General features: G+C 50.0%; 1 protein-coding gene across 2 annotated transcripts in view; it reads right to left on the reverse strand.

Annotated features, from left to right (window-relative positions):
* Nucleotides 1–12,935: 12,935 nt before the first annotated feature.
* The window catches only part of LOC149852641 (butyrophilin subfamily 1 member A1-like), a 35,265-nt gene continuing 28,287 nt past the window's right edge, over nt 12,936–19,913 (reverse strand). Inside the window, exons 7-9 of one of the 2 annotated variants that reach the window (XM_090028310.1) lie at nt 17,037–17,063; nt 16,476–16,508; nt 12,936–13,619 (exon numbers count right to left, since the gene is read on the reverse strand). In XM_090028310.1, the coding sequence (XP_089884436.1) occupies nt 13,081–13,619; nt 16,476–16,508; nt 17,037–17,063 (599 nt within the window). In that variant the 3' untranslated portion in view covers nt 12,936–13,080. The remainder of the gene's footprint in view (nt 13,620–16,475; nt 16,509–17,036; nt 17,064–19,913) is intronic. The other variant, XM_090028309.1, reaches the window with a different exon arrangement.

A 19,913-nucleotide genomic window follows, 5' to 3' on the forward strand; every position in this document is an offset into this window, starting at 1 on the left:
GATTTTTACTGTTTTATAGTGTATTGTATTCTGTCATTTGTGCATTGATTTTTATTGTTTCATATTAACATTGTAAGATTTAGGCCTGCAGTATGGGTTGACATGAGTGATGTCAAGTATCCATTTTGTGTCAGGTTCCCATCTTGTCCCCATGCCCTGTTGTGTAAGCTTTTGTAACCTATGACTCACACCTACCCCTCCTGTGTAAATTGGTTCCTGAATGAATGGGGATGACTGAGGGTGCTTGAGAGACAATGGCAGTAGGTCTAAAAATAACTGACTCTGAATGACCGAACCATCAACTTGACGACCCAACCATCACCCTGCATTGACCCTCCCTGGCTCAAGATTTGGAAGACAAAGACTGATGCAGAAATCAGTCAACCCACAACTACAGACACCTGAAACTGCATGTCCTTACCTAGAAGTACACATGCTCAGTACACCAGGGGCTGACTCTTGCCTGGGCATGCCCCTGCCACTAGGGTCATAGGAGGTCTGCCCCTATAAAAGCAGGCAGTGAAGACAGACCAAGTGGGATGCCCTCTTCATCTGGACTAGGCACCATGCCACACCACCTATCCACCCAGAGGCCCTGCTAGCGACTTGCTCTGAACAACACCTTTCTGGAGAAGACCCCAACTGGCCATCGAGGATCAACTCACAACCCAGGATAGGTACCTATCACCCACCTTCCTTCCCCAAGCAAAGGACTTGCACTCTGCTTCTCTTCCCTACCTGGACGCCAACCCTTCCACTGAGTCTCTTTCTCCTGCTGCCATTGTGAGTGCTTGTGCGCGTGTGTGTGTGTGTTTGTAGGAACCAATGACTTCATGGGGCTGTGTAGTGTGTTTCTCTTTAATAAACCTGTTATTTTGAAACCCGAAGTTGGGTTTTTGTCTGTTTCCTGACTGTTTCCTCCTTGCGATCACATATCTGCCCCAATCTCCCAGCTTTCTTCCTCAGTTTCCAGCCCCAATCACCCAGCCTTCTGCCTATCTCTTTCCTGGCTGTCTCCTCTTTGCCACTGGCTTTTCCCTTCCTTCCACCCCAGTGACCTCGAGTAACCCTGGGGCCACTTGACCTTAAGTAACCCCAAGCCTCCGTTCCTCAGCCAGCTTCTCTCTAGTCCACTGGTTCTAATGTTGGTCCCAGCAACTTTCACTCCCTCACCTTAACCTTCCCCCCAGGTATCCCAAGTACTGCAAGCACACAAATACACACACCGTACCATCCAAGTTAGGGTAATAAACTGTTTATTACCCTTAACAATAAGGGTAATAAACTGTTACTGACATTTCCTTAAGTGGCTGTTTTTAGTTCTTTAAGTGACAGAAATGCCATGTACATGGAGATAACAGTTGTATTAGGGATTCAGTTTCAGAGTCTTAGATGACTATACAGGGGTTTTGTTACTGAATGTGTAGATGACCGTGTAGCACGCAAGTCCCAAAAGCAAGATCGTGGATGAAACTGATTCTCCCATTTTTAGCTCTCGTACCTAAGTGGTTAGACCACTGGCATGGGAAGCTGGAGGTCTGGTTTCCAGGATCTTCTTGTACAGAGAAGCTTTGAACCTGTACTTTTCTCTCATTTTACAGCACCATGGTCTAACCACCATAGGTCAGGAATTCCCAAGCCCTATTTCTGGCACTCCTTTTGAATCTTACCCACTACCCCTTGCATTTACGTGTGACTGGAAAAATTGCTAGAGGCAAGTTCAGAGGCTCAGAACTTTCCTTGCCATGTGGATTTCATTAATTAAGAATGAACTTCATTTGCCATAATGAATCCCATTCATCTAATTTTGGGGTTTTTTCCTTTCCAAATCTTTTTACAGCTGTGTTCAAAGAATCCTTCAAGATTAGGGAGACATAAATCTCCTTTGTAGAAATGGGGCTACTTGGACGCATTCAGATCACGATCCAGATATTTTGTGCATCTCTTATGAATTATCTATTGTGCTAATCTACACTAAGAAGGTGTAAAACCCACAGCTATATTATTTCGTTGCTCTCCCTTAGTCCCCATTTCAAATATAGATGCACTGTTTCCCACCCAACACAGCCAACCCTGACCACTTCCAACTGAAGCTTTTTCATAACACTTGGGTGATGCCACTTGGGCCTGTTGCATTTTTACTTTATGAAGCCATCCAATTTCACTGGCATCTCTTCTCTGGGTAGCTCAGTCTCTGCTAGTGCTTGATGCAAAAACTCTGTCAGCTTCTTAGCACCATTCATATCTTCAACTTCCCTTGCTCTCACCCTCATCCACACCCTCACCCCCTTGCACCAGTTTCTCCACTGAAGGCTGAATCAAACGCATCCCTCAAAGAAGCTATCATGGCTCTTAGATTCTGAACTCTGAAATCTGCCTCCTATTTTCTTTCCTATCTGGTGCCCTCCTGTCTTCTCCTTTTGCCCAGTCTTCTCCAAGGAATTTCAAAGTGCACACTCACAGCTAAATCCTGTTTCATTCTCCGTGATTAATTGCCACATATACATATCTACTGTTGTTGGTACTGAAGGACAATTTCAGATTCTACTTCACCTTGCTGCAAAACAGAATCACTCTGCCTATATGTCTGCTAGGGGTAGAGGTGAAGGAGGAGGAGAAGAGTAGCATGCATTAGTCCAACAGATTTGTGTTTTGCTAATTTACCCAAGAAGTGGGAGACCTAGGGTCTAGGTTCAATGTCTCCTAAAGGTAGGGTTGAACTACAGATCCTTAATCCCCCCCAAAATACTCTAACTGTCAGGTCACAGCTTAGCAATTAACTAGATCCCATGCTCTTGAAGTTCCGCGCACTAGACAGCAAAGAAGGGGGCATATGTGGGGCCAGAAGAAAGAGTGCAAGTCAGATGGTTTGTGGCTTAGACAGACCCTCCCTAGCAGGGAAGGAGATCTCACCCTTGCTTCCCCATGTGACAGAAACTTTTCCCATTTTATCTCATAAATATGAAACACCACACAGAGACGACCGTAGCAGGGTGTGGGGCCCAGGGCAAATCTAAGGTGGCCATCGTAGAGGACATTCCAGTTTTCTGCTACTCTGTCCTCTGTCCTGTATTGATATGGGACCCAACACCTTTATGTCCTATATTTTTCCTTATGATGGCCACCCTAGGAAAATCAGCTGATGTGGGGCCTAAACACTGGTGGTGCAAGCAGTGAGCGACTGGACGTGAAGCCAGCCCAGCTCTACAGGGCCCCACAAAGCACAGGGCCTGGGGCAGTCACCCAAATTCACCCCTCGCCCCCCTCAGCCCTCCCAGAACAGCCCTGCACACACACCTGACCGATCCTATTTCACCGCCTCCCTGCCCAGCCAGGGAACAACTCCCCTGAACATGCTCAATGGACTCTTGCAAGCTTGGACACCCAGAGGTGAGTTGTCAGCTGTGCATCAGTGCCCTAAACTGCACTTATGGAACTGTGTATTTAGCCTGTGGATTTAGCCTTTGGACGTCAATGTAACATCCACCAGAGTGGTAATATTTAGCTTCCATGTCAAAAGTGAAATAAGATTTAGCGCTAACTTTCTCAAGTGTCGGTGAACTTTTCTGAACAGAAGAAAAACTGGTTTCCTTACCCAGTCAGACTAGCCACCTTGAACATCCTTCAGTTTGTCATCCACCCTCTCTCAGGCAGGGCTCCATCCCTTTTGTTCTCCCACCCAGAGACCAACGTGCAACTCTGCTGCACTGAATATATTTCTATGAACACGCACACAATCCTCATCTGCAGTCCCCTGCCCCCTGTAGCTCTGCGGTGCCCCTCACTCCTGACCCACAACCCTACCCGCTCCCTCCAGCTCTGCCATATGACTGTGATCGGAGGGCACCCCGGCTCCCCCCGCTGAGCAAAGCAAATCTCAGACTCAGCTCCCCATCGCTCAGGTGCTGCGCTAGGTATCCTGGGAACTGTAGAGCTAACTAGCCGGGGCCGTGTTGAAAACAAACCAGGGGGAGGAAATCCTAGACCTTTGGCTTGCATTTAAAAACCCTGCCCGGACACAGCACAGGGATGGGGCTGGCCATGGCCTCCCTTCACCCTCCTTTTACCCGGGGCAGCATCTCCTGCCCGCTCAGCCCCCGCGAGCCGGCAGGCACCGGCCCCTGTGCTGCCTCAGAGGCAACCCCTGCCCCTCCCGCCCTGTAGCAGCCCCAGCTTCTGCCCCTGTGGGACCTGGGGTGGGGGGGAGGGGTGAGCAGGAGCCAAAAAAATAAAAAATACAAATACCAGCAGGAAATGACAGCGGCACCCGGTGGCCAATGGCCGGAACTACAGAAATAGCGCAGTGCCCCCTGGTGGCATAATATATTAAGTCTTTGAGTCCATTCTTGTTTTAATGACACAAGTCCATAGCTAGGGTGACGTAAACGGGGTGTGGCACAAAATAAAACGTATCTGAGTAGTGTTAACGTGCCAAAAAGACTTTCAGAGTGGTGGGAAATCCCAATCATGCAAATACAAAGGCAGCTGTGCCAGCATGAACAGGAGATCTCATGTCATCTACAAATGCCCCCTGGTGCCAATTCAGCAGGTTTGTGTTTTGCTATTCATCAATACTTTAAAAGGTTCTGGATTCTTGTGGAGTTCACAACTAGTACAATATGGGGGGTTTCTAATTTGATTAATCCTGGAAATATGGTTTCTTCTGCTACTTTCAGTATCACAGTATTTAGCTTGACAGTCAGAACCTGAGAACTGCAGTTAAAAGAGATGAAAAGAGGAACATTCGTATGTGACACTAGTCAGAAACCTTCGGCTCCTTCCTTCATGCCAAGTCAAGGAAGCTCTTTTGTTCCAAATCTACGTCTAACGTCAATGCAAGAAGGATGGTTTCTTGTTTGCTTGTTCTGACCAACCAATCTGTAACACGATGGAGTCTGAATGCCATTCATTTAGAATCAACAAACGATGCAATCTTTGACTAAAGACTGAAACAAACTATCATGGGATCACCTAATCTTTGTATTATTAAATTAACTGTCAAAAATGGTGTCTGTCACAGTGTAAATACAACCTCCCAATCAGCTAAATTTTGTCAAGAAGCTGAAATTCACCTACCTGATTGATCCTGCTTAGAAGTTTTGTCCTATGTCCAATCCTCAAAGGGACAACTCCCATCCAGTTTAGTCCTCTGCATTTCCAGGCATTCCCATTTACCCACAGTTTCCTAACTATGCCCATCTTTTCCCTGCAGGGTCACACACCCAAGGAAGAAGCACCCTGGGAGGTGTCCTCCACTGCAGAGTGGCAGACGGTCACCTCCTGAACCAGGGCTGCTTGTAACACAGCAGTACCAGTTCCTCCAGTCTGGCTAGAGTACAGGTACAAGGCCCTGGAGGAGGAGGAGGGAGGGGAGGCAACCGGACAGGAGGCAACTCCATGCTCTACACATCCTGATCAGGCTGAAGGAGATAAGCAGGCCAGGAGGAAAAAGTGTCAAGTGATCGTCATAGGCAACTCCATCCTGAGAGGTACAGAGGGCCCCATCTGTTGCCAGGACCCCTCAACACGTGAGGTCTATACTGCCTACCTGAAGCAAAGATTCAGGATGTGAAGGGGATGATCCAGCCGACCAATTACTACCCCATGTTCCTAATCCATGTGGGTACTAATGATGTGGCCAGGAGAAGCCCTGATTGCCTGATGGCGGACTACCACGCTCTGAGGGGGCGTACTGAAGGAGGTAGGTGCACAGGTGGTTTTCTCTTCTGTCCTACCTGTGAGCGGACGTGGAAGACGGCATGCGACATGCATCATGGACACCAACTGGCAGCTTCGGGAATAGTGTCTCAAGGCGGGTTTTGGCTTCCTTGACAATGACCAGCACATCGTGACAAAAGACATGCTTGGATGGGATAGGCTCCACCTTTCCCCTAGGCTTTCTTCTAGGTTAGTGAATCTCCTCCGACAGGCTTTAAATTAGGCTTATTGGGGGAAGGGGAAGACAAGGGCGGAGGAAGCCTTGGACTGCCAAACCAAGGAACATCCACAAGTACAGCCCAGCCTAGACCAACAAGCAGAACATATATACAGGTAACCGACAGGGGCCAGGGTAATGCTGAAAGTAGAAGGCCAGTGCACACATCCACAGGAGGCCTCAAATGCCTCTACAAAAAGGCTCATAGTATGGGAAACAAGCAAGAGGAACTCACCCTCCTGCTGGCTGACACCAACCCAGACATAGCGGGGCTCACTGAAATGTGGTGGGACCCAACGCATGACTGGGCGGTGAATATCAAGGGCTATATGCTGTCAAGGAGGGACAGCACAGGGAGGAAAGGTGGGGGCTTGGTGCTCTACATTAAGGAGGAATACACATCCTCGTCAATTAGCAAAGAATCAGAGGAGGGACACACTGAAGTGCTCTGGGTTAGAATACAAGGCAGTTGCGGGGAAAGAGATTTAATGGTGGGGGTCTACTACAGACCTCCCAACCAAGGGGAGGAGCTAGATCAGGAATTCTTAAGTCAGCTCATGGAGGTATTTAGGTCAAAGGACATGGTCATCATGGGTGACCTGAACTTTCCAGACATCTGCTGGGAAGAGCAGTCAGCCAGGTCTGGCCGCTCACATAGGTTCTTAGCCCAAATGCAGGACCTCCATCTAACCCAGAAGGAGTACAGCCTCACCAGGGGAGACGCCTTGTTGGACCTGGTGCTGGCTTTGATGACCTGGTGAGGGGGCTGCAGGTGCTCGACCACCTGGGGGACAGTGATCATCATCTGCTGGAACTCACCATCCAGCACAAGGTGGCAAAGCCTGAAGCAAGGCAGCAGCCCTAGATTTCAGAAGGGCAAACTTCAATGAGGTAAAGAGACTAGTCAGGGAAGCGCTGAGGTCCCAGAGGAGAGGGGAGCCGGGTGTCCAAGGAGAGTGGTCACTGCTTAAGGAGGTGATCCTCCAAGCCCAAAGGGAGATAATCCCAACACGGATCAAAGGGAGCAGGAGGGCACACAAGCCCCCATGGCTCACCAAAAGCATCAGGGAATGTCTCCAAGCAAAAAGGGAGGCGCACACCAAATGGAAAGGAGGGGCCATCACCAGGAAGGACTACACTGCAGTTGCTTGGGGATGCAGGGGGGCAGTCAGGAAGGCCAAGGCAGAGATGGGACTGGGACTAGCGACCCGGATCAAGGACAATAAGAAGTCCTTTAAATACCTAGGGGGCAAAAAGAGGGTTCTGGGTAATGTGGGGACCCTGCAGGACATGCTAGGAAATTTGGTCATCACACCAGATGTCAAAGCCAACATATATAACGATTTCTTTGCCTCCATTTTCCTGAGCAGGGACCGAAACAGCCACCCTCCCACTGGACCGCGTCAGGCCCCAGGGGAGGCGCACATAGGCCAAGCGTTAGTGAGGATCTAGTCAGGGAATGTCTGGAGGGACTGGATGTATTCAAATCAGCTGGTCCGGATGATCTCTATCCCCAAGTGCTGAGAGAATTGGCTGAGGCCATTGCCGGACCCCTGGCACGGCTTTACGAGCACTCGTGGTGCTCTGGTGTGGTGCCAGAGGACTGGAAGAGGGCCAGTGTGGTTCCCAGCTTTAAAAAGGGGAGAAAGGAGGACCCAGGGAAACTATAGGACAGTTAGACATACCTCAATCCTGGGCAAGCTTTTTGAGAAAATTATTCTGGCACATGTCCACGAGGGGCCAGCGGGGGAGGTTATGCTTAGGGGCAACCAACACGGGTTCATTAGCAGCAGGTCCTGTCAGACCAACCTGGTGATCTTCTACGACCAGATCACCAAATCCTTAGATGCAGGGGTAGTAGTGGACATAGTCTTCCTGGACTTTCGGAAGGCCTTCAACACTGTCTCTCACCCTGTTCTCATTAAGAAATTGGGGGACTGTGGTGTCAACACCCACACAGTCACATGGGTCGCCAACTGGCTGGAGGGCCGCACCCAGAGAGTGGTGGTGGATGGGTCATTTTTGACCTGGAGGGATGTGGGCAGTGGGGTCCCCCAGGGCTTGGTCCTCGGGCCCGCACTGTTCAACATCTTCATCAGTGACTTGGACAAGGGGGTGAAAAGTACCCTGTTCAAATTTGCTGATGACACTAAGATGTGGGGGGATGTGGTGCAGGCTAGAAGGGAAGAATAGGCTGCAATCAGACCTAGACAGGATACAGGGGTGGGTGGACGAGAACGGGATGGGATTCAACACCGACAAATGCAAGCTGATGCACCTGGGGAGGAAGAACCGGCACCATACCTACAGGCTGGGGAACTCCCTTCTCGTCAGTGCAGAGGCAGAAAAAGATCTTGGAGTCATCATTGATGCCAAGATGAACATGGGCCGGCAGTGTGGGGAGGCAGTCAGGAAAGCTAACCACACCTTGTCATGCATCCACAGATGCATCTCGAGCAGGGCCAAGGAGATGATTCTCCCCCTCTATGCCGCACTGGTCAGGCCACAGCTGGAGTCCTGCATCCAGTTCTGGGCGCCGCGCTTCAAGAGGGGTGTGGACAGCATCGAGAGGGTCCAGAGGAGGCCACTCGCATGATCAGAGGCAGCAGGGCAGGCCATACGAGGAGAGGCTCCGGGACCTGAATCTGTTCAGCCTCCACAAGAGAAGGCTGAGGGGCATCTAGTGGCCTGTTACAAACTAGTTAGAGGGGACCAGCAGGCACTGGGGGAGTCCCTGTTCCCCCGAGCACTACCAGGAGTGACCAGGAATAACGGTAACAAGCTGACAGAGGGTAAATTCAGATTAGAGATCAGGAGGCGCTACTTCATGGTCAGGGCGTCTAGGATCTGGAACCAACTTCCAAGAGAAATGGTGCAGGCTCCTACCCTGGGGGTCTTTAAGAGGAGGTTAGATGTACACCTTGCTGGGGTCGTTTGACCCCAGTTCTCTTTCCTGCCATGGCAGGGGGTCGGACTCGATGATCTGCTCAGGTCCCTTCTGACCCTACAAACTATGAAACTGTGAAACAAATTATGAAACTTGTACATATCTAGGTTTTCTCAGTAGTCCCTAAACTGTTCTTTCAGCCACTCAGGGATGCTCACATCCTCTCCAAACTGTGCTGCCCAGTGCTGTAGTCTTGGAGATGACGTCTGTGAAGACTAAGGTGAGAAAGACATTGAGCACGTCATCCTTTTCTGCATCCTCTGTCACAAGGTTGCCTCCCCCATTCAGTAAGGGACCCACACTTCCCCGATCTACCTTTCTCCTACCGACATAAAGTATAGGATCCAGTGCACAGCTGCCTCATTTGGGAAAACGCTCCTTATGTCTTTATTCATCAAGCTCTCTGGAAAGACACCAAGATCCAGATCTACACTGCAGGGATCATCCCCACTCTCCACTACAAGTGTGAAATGTGGATGACCTACCATGGTCATCTCAACAGCCTGTACAGGGATCACTACCTATGTCCTAGGAAGATCCTCCACTCCACATCAAATGCGAAGATTGTCACACAAACACCAGCATCCTGGCTGAAGCCAATGTTACCAGCATGGAGTCAGTAAACGTTAAGCACCAAGTTCACTAGACCAGACATTGTGAGGGGATGCCTGACTCTTGACTCCCAAAACACCTGCTCAGCTCCCAGTCTAGGCTTGGCCTGAGATACCAGTGGCCAGAGGAAATGCTGCCAGGGCATACTGAAGGCAGACATCTTAGAAATACATGCCGACTTGAAGAGCTAGAAAGTGCTGCTGACTGCAGTGATGACCAGGCTCAACCTGTCCACTCTGAAGCATACTGCCCTCAAAGCAGAGAAGAGAGGACAGAGAAAAGACAAGCGCAGGAATCACTGCAGCCTACTTTCCCCTGAGGAAAGACCTGTAACTGCTGCAAATCGCTCAAGGACTGGACTCTTAACTCACCTGACAAGCCATCAGTGAGTCATGGCAGAGATGATACCTGAATCAAGGGATTGGTGACAATGACATCTCTTACTGCACGGGTCACTTTAACTTTGGATGCGGACAACTTAATTCTTTAGATAAGTTTGTTTCCTCACAGTTTATACATCAGTAACTCTGAGGAGACATGACACTGATTTTTCTCGCTATCACAGTCCCTGTAAGGAGAGTGGGCAGAAGCTTTATTTCACATTTTCTTGATTTTCCAACATCTGATCTTCAGGTTTTTAAATTAGCAGGAACGGTGCAAACTGACAACTGGTCTTTTGGGATTTGGTCACAGCCACAGAAGAGGTTTATGTGTGTCTGGCTCATGGGCAACACAAGAAGTGATGCTACAGTCCCACCAGACTGACATGGGAACTTCCCAGGGAAGGCAATTGGTTTTGTTCACATGAGGAATCAAATCTCTTAAAGAAACCTGCTCACTCCACAACATTTATGACAAGGAAATGAGATGTAAAATTAATCAGTCAATCACCAAGCAGAAGATATGTTTATATTTACCAGAAACAGCTTTATTGACTGCAATTGTGAGGACAATGAATCACTTGGGAGTGATTTTTCAATAATAAGAATCAGGGAAAAGGGGCAATATTTGCAGAAATCACTTTTTAAGCAGCAGCAGCATCTCCACTTCTCAGGACTGCAGGCTCTGAACAAGGAGCGCTGCAATGAACACCAGGGCCAGGTACAACTGCATTTCCCAACACAACCGGCCCCGGGTTTTGGAGCCTCCTCTTCGCCGCCCCTCACCCGACCCCCGCAGCTGCACCCGTCAGTGCCGGACCCCACAGGCCCCCGAGGGCCCCTCGGTCATGCAGGAAATGACCCACGGGCCAGAGACGGACCGTCCAGCTCAGCCACGTCCTGCTCTCTGTGGTCGGAGGATGAAGAAACCCAACCTGCACGTCCAGGGTCACGGACACAGCGGACCGCTGATCGTCTGCAGGGAGAGGAGTCCTCCAGGGTCACAGACATGAGCACGACTGAGGCTAGAGGGGACAACTAACACGTCCTGTCTTGTCGAGCTAAGGAGGATAGTTGGAGAAGCGCTGAGGTCCCTGGGAGGGGGGGGGAGCCAGGTGTCCAAGGAGAGTGGTTGCTCCTTAAGGAGACGATCCTCCAAGCCCAGAGGAAGGTAATCCCAACGAGGATCAAAGGGAGCAGGAGAGCACACAAGCCTCTGTGCCTCACCAAAAGCATCCGGGAATGTCTCCTTGCTAAAAAGGAGGCTCACACCCAGTGGAAAGAAGGGGTCATCACCAGGGAGGGCGATTCTGTAGTTGCTCGGAGATGTAGGGGGGCAGTCAGGAAGGCCAAGGCAGAGATGGAACTGGGACTAGCTTCCCAGATTAAGGACAATAAGAAGTCTTTTTTTAAATACGTAGCGGGTAAAAAGGTCCCGGGTAATGTGGGGCCCTTGCAGGACATGGGTAACTTGGTCGTCACACCAGACGGCAAAGCTAACACGTTTAACGATTTATTTGCCTCCGTCTTCCTAAGTAGGGACCAAAACAGCCACCTCCCTGCTGGGCCCCCCTCGGGCCCCAGGGGAGGCACACCTGGGCCACGGGTTAGCGAGGATTTAGTTAGGGAGCTTCTGGAGGGGTTGGACATATTCAAGTCAGCCGGTCCGGATGATCTCCACCCTAGAGTTCTAAAGGACCTGACCGAGGTCATTGCAAGTCCCCTGGCACGGCTGTACGAGCACTCATGGTGCTCTGGTGAGGTACCGGAGGACTGGAAGAGGGCCAACGTGGTCCCCATCTTCAAAAAAGGCAGGAAGGAGGACTCGGGAAACTATAGGCCGGTTAGTCTCACCTCGATCCTAGGCAAGCTGTTCGAGAAAATTATGCTGGCACGCATCCAGGAGGGGCCAGCAGGAGACTGCATGCTTAGGGACAACCAACATGGGTTCATCAGTGGCAGGTCCTGTCAGACCAACCTGGTGGCCTTTTACGATCAGGTCACCAGATCATTAGATGCAGGGGTAGCAGTGGATATAATCTTCCTGGACTTCCGGAAGGCTTTTAACACTGTCTCTCACCCTGTTCTCATCAAGAAACTGAGGGGCTGTGGTGTAGACACCCACACAGTCAAATGGGTCACCAACTGGCTGGAGGGCCGCACCCAGAGGGTGGTGGTGGATGGGTCCTTCTCAGCCTGGAAGGACGTGGGCAGTGGGCTCCCCCAGGGCTCAGTCCTCGGGCCCGCACTGTTCAACATCTTCAACAGCGATTTGGACGAGGGGGTAAAAAGCACCCTGTTCAAATTTCCTGATGACACTAAGATGTGGGGGGACGTGGGAACATTGGAAGGATGCAACAGGCTACAATCAGACATAGACAGGTTACAGGGGTGGGCAGACGAGAATAGGATGGGTTTTAAAACAGACAAGTGCAAGGTGATGCACCTCGGGAGGAACAACCGGCACCGTACCTACAGGTTGGAGAACTCCCCTCTTGTCAGCACCGAGGCGGAAAGGGATCTGGGGGTCATCATTGACTCCAAGATGAACATGGGCCGGCAGTGTGGAGAGGCAGTCAGGAAGGCCAACCGCACCTTGTCATGCATCCACAGATGCATCTTGAGCAGGCCCAAGAAGGTGATCCTCCCCCTCTATGCGGCACTGGTCAGGCCGCAGCTGGAGTACTGCGTCCAGTTCTGGGCACCGCACTTCAAGAGAGATGTTGACAGCATAGAGAGGGTCCAGAGGAGGCCACTCGTATGATCAGGGGACAACAGGGCAGGCCCTATGAGGACAGGCTGCGGGACCTGAACCTGTTCAGCCTCCAAAAGAGAAGGCTGAGGGGGATCTTGTGGCCTGTTATAAACTAGTCAGGGGGGATCAGCAGGCATTGGGGGAGTCACTGTTTCCCCAAGCACTGCCAGGAGTGACCAGGAATAACGGTCACAAGCTGGCAGAGGGTAGGTTTAGGTTAGATATCAGGAGGCGCTACTTCACTGTCAGAGCGGCGAGGGTCTGGAACCAGCTTCCAAGAGAAGTGGTGCAGGCTCCTACCCTGGGGGTGTTTAAGAGGAGGTTAGATGAACACCTTGCTGGGGTCATCTGACCCCAGTACTCTTTCCTGCCATGGCAGGGGGTCGGACTAGATGATCTGCTCAGGTCACTTCCGACCCTACAAACTATGAAACTATGTTTTCTTTCCCTCTCACTGGCACTGTCTGAGCCTGATTTCACCACACTCCACCAGGAACCAGGGCCGGATCCTACCCCCAGTGAATGAGGCTGGCGGGAAGGTGAAGATCGGGGCCCCGGTGTCAGCATTGAGAAACCACACCCGCCCCAATGTGCAGTCCAGACAGACCCCAACCCTGCTGGGCTCCTGGTGCAGGGACAGGGGGGTGTGATCAGGGGCAGTGAGAGCCTTGTACCTCCACTTCCCGTGCTCCAGATCCCAATCACACCGCACAGCCCAGATCCCCTCCTTGGGGGTAAAGCTGATCCCTCCCTTCCTCCTCACAGACTCTCTGGCCACCCCCACGGCCCACCATACCCCCTCCCCCACCTCCACCTCCCACCAGTGTCTCCCTGAGGTGAATCCCTCACGGCCCAGCACACAGCGCTCAGAGTCAAATCTCTCAGGATTGTTGGGCAGATCCTGCCATGTGTATGTCCGTCTCACACTCTTCCCATCCTCAGACAGGACGAGCTCGGGATGAGCCGTGTCTGGATCCAGAGTCACCTCCTCTGCGGGGAAAGGAGATACAGGAGCGTGAGGAGCAGAGCTCAGCCCGAGGACAGGGGGTGATCGAGGCAGGGCAGCTTTGGCTGCAGCTGGAGGTGAATCCGGGATTGACCCGAGCAGGAAGGAGCCCGGAGACCTCAGCAAAGGGCAGGGCCGATTCCTCCCGGCAGGAAGAGACGGGCCAGGGACAGAAACACACCGGCTGGGCCAGGGCTGGGACACGGCATCGTTCCCCTCCTGCACCTGCCGGTCACAGGCAGGGAGGAGAGACCCTGGGGGCTGAGGAGAGCCCAGCAGAGGGTGTGAAGGGGAGAGCATGGATACAGCTCATCTCCCTCTGCACTGTCCACTGCCTGTCTTCAATCCCACCCTGTAAAACCTTCCCCAGGCCCATATTTTGCAGCCATTTCCCAGAGAGTCATTCCCACTCCAGCAAGACACAGCCAAAGAAATATAACATTTGGAGCAGATCAGTCCACGTCACAAAGATTTGTTGTGTCCCAGGCTTCAAGTGCAGGTCCAATCCCTGAACTTTTCAGAGCTTACCCAAAAAGACCAGCCTAAGACACAGCAGGTGAGAGGGATTGAAATACATACACAAATAGGAAGGGCTTAAGGAAAAAATGGAAAGATAATGTGTGGGGAAGTGGGAGTTAGGAAGCCATAAGTGACTTAAGTAAAGATAAGATAACTGTGTTAGAAGCCAGGAATGTACTTGGTGTCTCAATAAAGAGAGTTGGAGTATTGTGGAGCTCTGCCGGTTCAGGAGGCAACAATGTTTTGTGGTATCTCTTATTGGTGTGACTCTCTATTTGGAAGAGCTGTTGGATAAACTTTTGGGCATCAAGTGTCCGTCCTCTAATAAATGAGGAAAGATGAAAGATTATCTCATGATGGTTGGATGGAAAAGGAAAGCAACCCCCAAAGCTACTGAAATTATAGCAGCTCGCCTCCTCTTCCAACTCATGGTAAGACAACTGTTTATGGAAAGCCCTGCTCCATCTGTCTGGGCCTGTAGCATATATGATTGAGGAGTAGTCATCCCGAAACAGTCCTTGAAACATTCCCTGACTTGTAGGAACTGCTGTGTCCCCAGCAGGGAACAATGGACATAAAAGGAGAGTCACATCCCCGCATGGACAGGGTGGATGACTGCAGGAGAGAAAAGCTGGATTCTTCCTCTCCCTCATCACCACTCATTATGATGACAAGCAAATTTTGGGGAGGAAAAAGCAGGAGGAAAGGAGCGAAAGCTACGGGAGAGAGAACAGACACAGAGGGGAAGAGATCACAAAAAGGAAGAGATAGCAGCACTGGGTAGGAGGAGACAGCAAAGGAAGGAAGTAGAGATAGACCTAAAACTTGCAGTTTAGACAAAGTTGTCTTGGCGTATGAATGTGCAAACAGGAGCTCACATAACTCCTCCACTCAGCCACTGTGGCCAGCTTCAGTCTCCTGCAACGCCCCTTTGTCCAGGTCTATTCAGCAGGCAGCTTCCTGCTCTGTCCTTTGACATTTCTCGTCAGCCTCAAGTATGGTTTTTTTGTTACTTCCCCCCAAAATATTTTGATCCTGGCCCCACAATACTCAGGCCTTCCAGCCTTTCCCCTGTAAGGTTTTTCACTGAAGTGTCTTTCTCCCTAGTACCTTTATTACTGTGTATATTTTATTTCTCCTTTCTCACCCTGCTTTGTTGCTTGAAATACCCATACTTTTCTTGCTCTCTCCTTGATTTCATCTTATTTCCTATTTTCCCCATTTCCCAATTTCTGTATTTGTAGGCCTGTTCTTTCAGACAGAAAGTTCACTTTGCCCCTTTTCCACAGATCATGACTTTGTGCTGCCTTTTCTATAACAGAGGCAATAAGGGAGGTAGGAACAGCAGCATCAAGTGGTTGAGGTAGAGCAGGCCTGGCCTGGGATAGTGGCTGGGAAATCTCTGCAGGAGGCAGGCACTTTGCTGGCTGTGTAGCCTTTGAAACATGGCAGGGAATTTGGGGGAAGGGTAACACTTGAGATCAGGAGGAGTGGGGGCAGGACCTCTCAACAAATCTCTGTGGAGGCACAGGAGGCAGGCAAAGCAGGGTCTGGAGGAGGAGATGCAGTCCCATGCAGTAATCTCCCGTCCATTCCTGTGTCATGGGCTGCCACATCTCATGGTGTGCTTTGAAATGCATGAGGATGTGAGAGTCCTGTCATGAGGAGTGACATCAATAAAGCCAGTTTCACCCACTGCTGTAACTAGGCTACTGTGGTATATGGCCAGAATACTATTGTCCAGACCCCATCTTTTTTCCCCTCCTTCATTGATTGGCACTGTTGAACCCACGCACCGTTAGAACCACTGCACTTCAGCACTTAAAGGGTAACCCTCTTGCCTTGAATGCTAGGGCACTGTACATGTGGGCACCTCTGACAAACAACAATTTTCAACCAGTCCCCAAGCTGTGACATTTTGGAACTGTTCAATTGTTGTGTGTTTGCACACTCAATAAGAACATGAGAACATAAAAACTGCCATACTGAGTCAGACCAATGATACGTCTAATCCAGTATCCTATCTCTGAAAGAGGAAAAAGCCAATGCTATAGGAGGGGAGCCTTACACCCTAGATATAACTAGATATTTTCCTTATTCCTACATTCATTACCCTCCCTGCCATCCACCAGTACTGGTCTAGAAATGTCGGAGGACACATCTCCATTCTATCCGATCAGCAACTATTAATACATATATTAATCTTAATTAACAATTAATACCTATATTAAACTCAATAGTATTCATCTATTACAAGATATAAATTAATAGGTTCCCAGTGCTGGAGAGACTTGGCAATTGATACAATCTGAACACTGTACCTTTTTCCAAAGGCGGTGCGGTTTGTCCCAGCCCTGAAAGCAACCACAGAATCAGACATGAGAACTCATTAGAAGAGATGCATAAACAAGGCATTACTGCCTGCAATGTCACATTGGGACAAAATAGATCTAAAACCTTCAGTGTGCCGTAATTAATAACCGAGACACAGACTCTGTGACAGGTTTTCTGTCAGAGGACCACACACACATCACATCCTGCACATGCTCAGATGACACGGGTATAGTTACATGTCCAGGCTGCCAAGAGAAATAGTATTTCTACCTGTGCAAAAGAGGAATTGGCACTTACATGATTAAAACCTGCCATTTCCACTCACAAGGGGAAACAGAAAGTGCTGTGTGTGGTGGGGACATCTAGGTTCCTTCAAAAAAAAAAAAAAAAAAAAAAATCTGGCCATAGGAGATTTTGAGTTCTTTGACCTTAATACAAAGCACTTCTTGCCAGAAACTATTAGCGAGCCTAAGTATTTGACTGGAAAGGGAACAAAGGGAATTGAAATAACAGGAAGAGACCATTGATTCAATATGAACGTTCATTACCTGGACAGATCACAGCTCTTTTCCATCCTGAAATGAAGAGAAATAGTGGTGAGCATTTATCTGAATAAATGCAGCTGTAAAAGGATTCTTGGATGACGAGCATCTGGCCCAAGCAAAAGCCAGGGAAGACCAGAGTGATGCTGGACACAAATGGGGCAACATGACTAACTGGGACACTGTCCTTTTATGTCGGTAAATCCATACAGACCTCATCCATCAAAGTGATGTCAAATCTCTAGGTCACTCTCTAATTTGGGCGAACAGGGATTAGGGCCGTGCGAAATGGAAGCACTCCGTTTCGACCATTTCGACAGAGCAGTGTTTCATTTTGACGTTTGTTTCGAGTTGAAACGGCTGTTCCATTCCTTTCTGTTGAAACGTTTTGCCATTTTGACCCTGTATTGGCGTTTCACCCATAGGATATAATGGGGAAGGTCGACAGGCTATAACTGTGTCGTTTCTGCCCTGATTTCAATGAAACTTGCAGGTAGCCCCTTCTGAGGGCATGAAGCATGCCAAGATTTCAGAAGATAGATGCCGAGGAGTCAGAGAAACTGCACCCCAAAATCTGCAGAGCAAAACTCATGTCACGTGTATGTGTTAAGCTGCAGTGTGGTCAAACTACAGCAATGGTAGCCCCTGCTGAGGCAACAAAGCCTGCCACGTTTCAAGGAGGTAGGTGCAGAGAGTTCAGGGAAACTGTATCCCCAAATCTTGAAAGTAAAACTCATGATGCATGTACGTTTTAACCCACAGTGGGGTCAAAACTGCAGACATGCTAGCCCCTGCTGAGGTCACAGAGCCTGCAAATGTTTCAAGGAGATAGGTGCAGGGGTTTGGGGGGAAACTGCACCTGAAGCTGTGGACAAGCAAAACTTGCATTGTGGGTATTTGTGTAACTGTCTGTCTCGGGGCGCAGGGGAGGGGAAACCGCTGCAGGCCTGGCTGCTAGGCCCTGCTGCGGCCACGACGCCTGCCAGCTGTTGAGGAGATCGGTGCAGGGGGGCTCTGGGGCCCTGCACCCCTGGCTGCTGACAGGCAAAACTCATGACATGGGTGCTTGTGCAACTGCTGCCTCTCATCAGGCAGCAGGACTGAAGATCCCCCATCACTTGTCACCAAGACCTGGGGATAATAATTTGACACAGTATGAACACGAGCCAGAAGTGTGATGCAGTAGCCAGCAGGGCCAACAATGCGCTGGCATGCATCAATTACTGCTACACCAGAAGCTATATCTAGGGCTCGGTGAACAAGGGCACCCTTGGGAAAAACTAGGAGTAACGGTCACAAACTCCCAGAAGATGGTTTCAGGCTCAACATTCGGAAAAACTACTTCACAACTAGGGTGTCCAGACTGACCATTACTCCTAGTTTTTCCCAAGGGTGTCCTGGTGAACACTTTTTCACCAAGCCCTAGATGTAGCTTCTGGTGTAGCTGTAAGCCACTACCAAGTCCCCTCTCGGCCTTCTCTTTTTCAGGCTGAAGAGTCCCAGGCCCCTCAGCCTTTCCTCGTATCGCTTGCCGTGCAAGTCTCTGGATATATGGGTAGCCCTTCTCTGGACTCTCTCAAGCTTTTCCACATCCTTGTTAAGGCGCAGAGCGCAGAACTGGACGCAGTACTCCGGCTGCAGTCTCACCATGCTGAAAAGAGCCGAGTAGAGCAGGAGAATCACTTCTTTGCAGTGGTTTTGCTGGAGATGCATCAACTGATGCCTGCCAGCGTATTGTTGGCCCTGCTGGCTACAGCATCGCACTGCCGGCTCATGTTCATGCTGTGGCCAGTTATTACCCTCGGGTCTTAGTGACAAGTGATGGGGGATCTTCAGTCCTGCTGCCTGATGAGAGGGAGCTGTTGCACAAGCACCCATGTCACGAGTTTTGCTTGTCAGCAGTTGGGGTGCAGGGCCCCAAAAACCCCCTGCACTGATCTTGGTAACATCTGGCAGGCGTCATGGCCTCAGCAGGAGCTAGCAGGCCTGCAGCTTTCGCCCTGCTGCGCCTTAACGCAGTGTCACCATGTCATGAGTTTTGTTGTCCACAGCTTGGGTTGCAGTTCCCTGCAAAACCCAAAACCAATCTCCTTGACACTAGGCAGGCTTCATGGCCTCACCAGGGGCTAGCATGCCTGCAGTTTTGACCCTGCTGTGGCTTAACACATACATGTGACACAAATTTGGCTCTCAGGATTTTGTAGTGAAGTTTCTCTGAATCCCCTCCACCTATCTTCTTGAAGCTTGGTGTGCATTATGCCCTCAGAAGTGGCTACCATTGCTACAAGTTTTATGCAAATCTGGCAAGACATGACCAAGTTATACGCTGTTTCATCATTCCCCATTATAGCCTGTGGGCAAAACATCAAAACGTTTCGACTTCCCTCATTTTCTTTTGAGGTTGTTTTGACCATATCTGTTTAATTTTGATTGTGCTGTTTCGACCCTGAAACAGGTTGAAACAGCATTGAAACAAAACTAGTGGCAAAATTTCACACAGCCCTACCAGGGAGCCTTCATATCCAAAGACACCACTGACTTGGACCTGCTGTACCATTTCCTGGGAGAGGGCCTGGCTCCAGAGATACTCCCGTTATTGCCATCTTGGCTGGATTACCATTAGTCATTCTCTCTGACCTGACCAAGAAGTTTCTAGTAGGTACAGAATAAAGATGCCTGTCTTCTCCATGGCTTGGGGTACCTTGTATACATGAGACATGTTGAAGTATCTTCAATGATTTCCAACCACACTGAGATGGCACCTTAATCACTCCATGAACTGCTGCAACCCAGCAGCGCTCTGGGCTAATAGCGATAACAGAGGCCAGGAAGGAACGTCTCAGAGAGCTAAGCAAAGCATTCATGACCAAGGGCATCTTAATG

The sequence above is a fragment of the Crocodylus siamensis genome, chromosome 15 (genome assembly GCF_052110815.1).
Source record: "Crocodylus siamensis isolate JL-2025a chromosome 15, ASM5211081v1, whole genome shotgun sequence".
Taxonomy (NCBI): domain Eukaryota; kingdom Metazoa; phylum Chordata; order Crocodylia; family Crocodylidae; genus Crocodylus; species Crocodylus siamensis.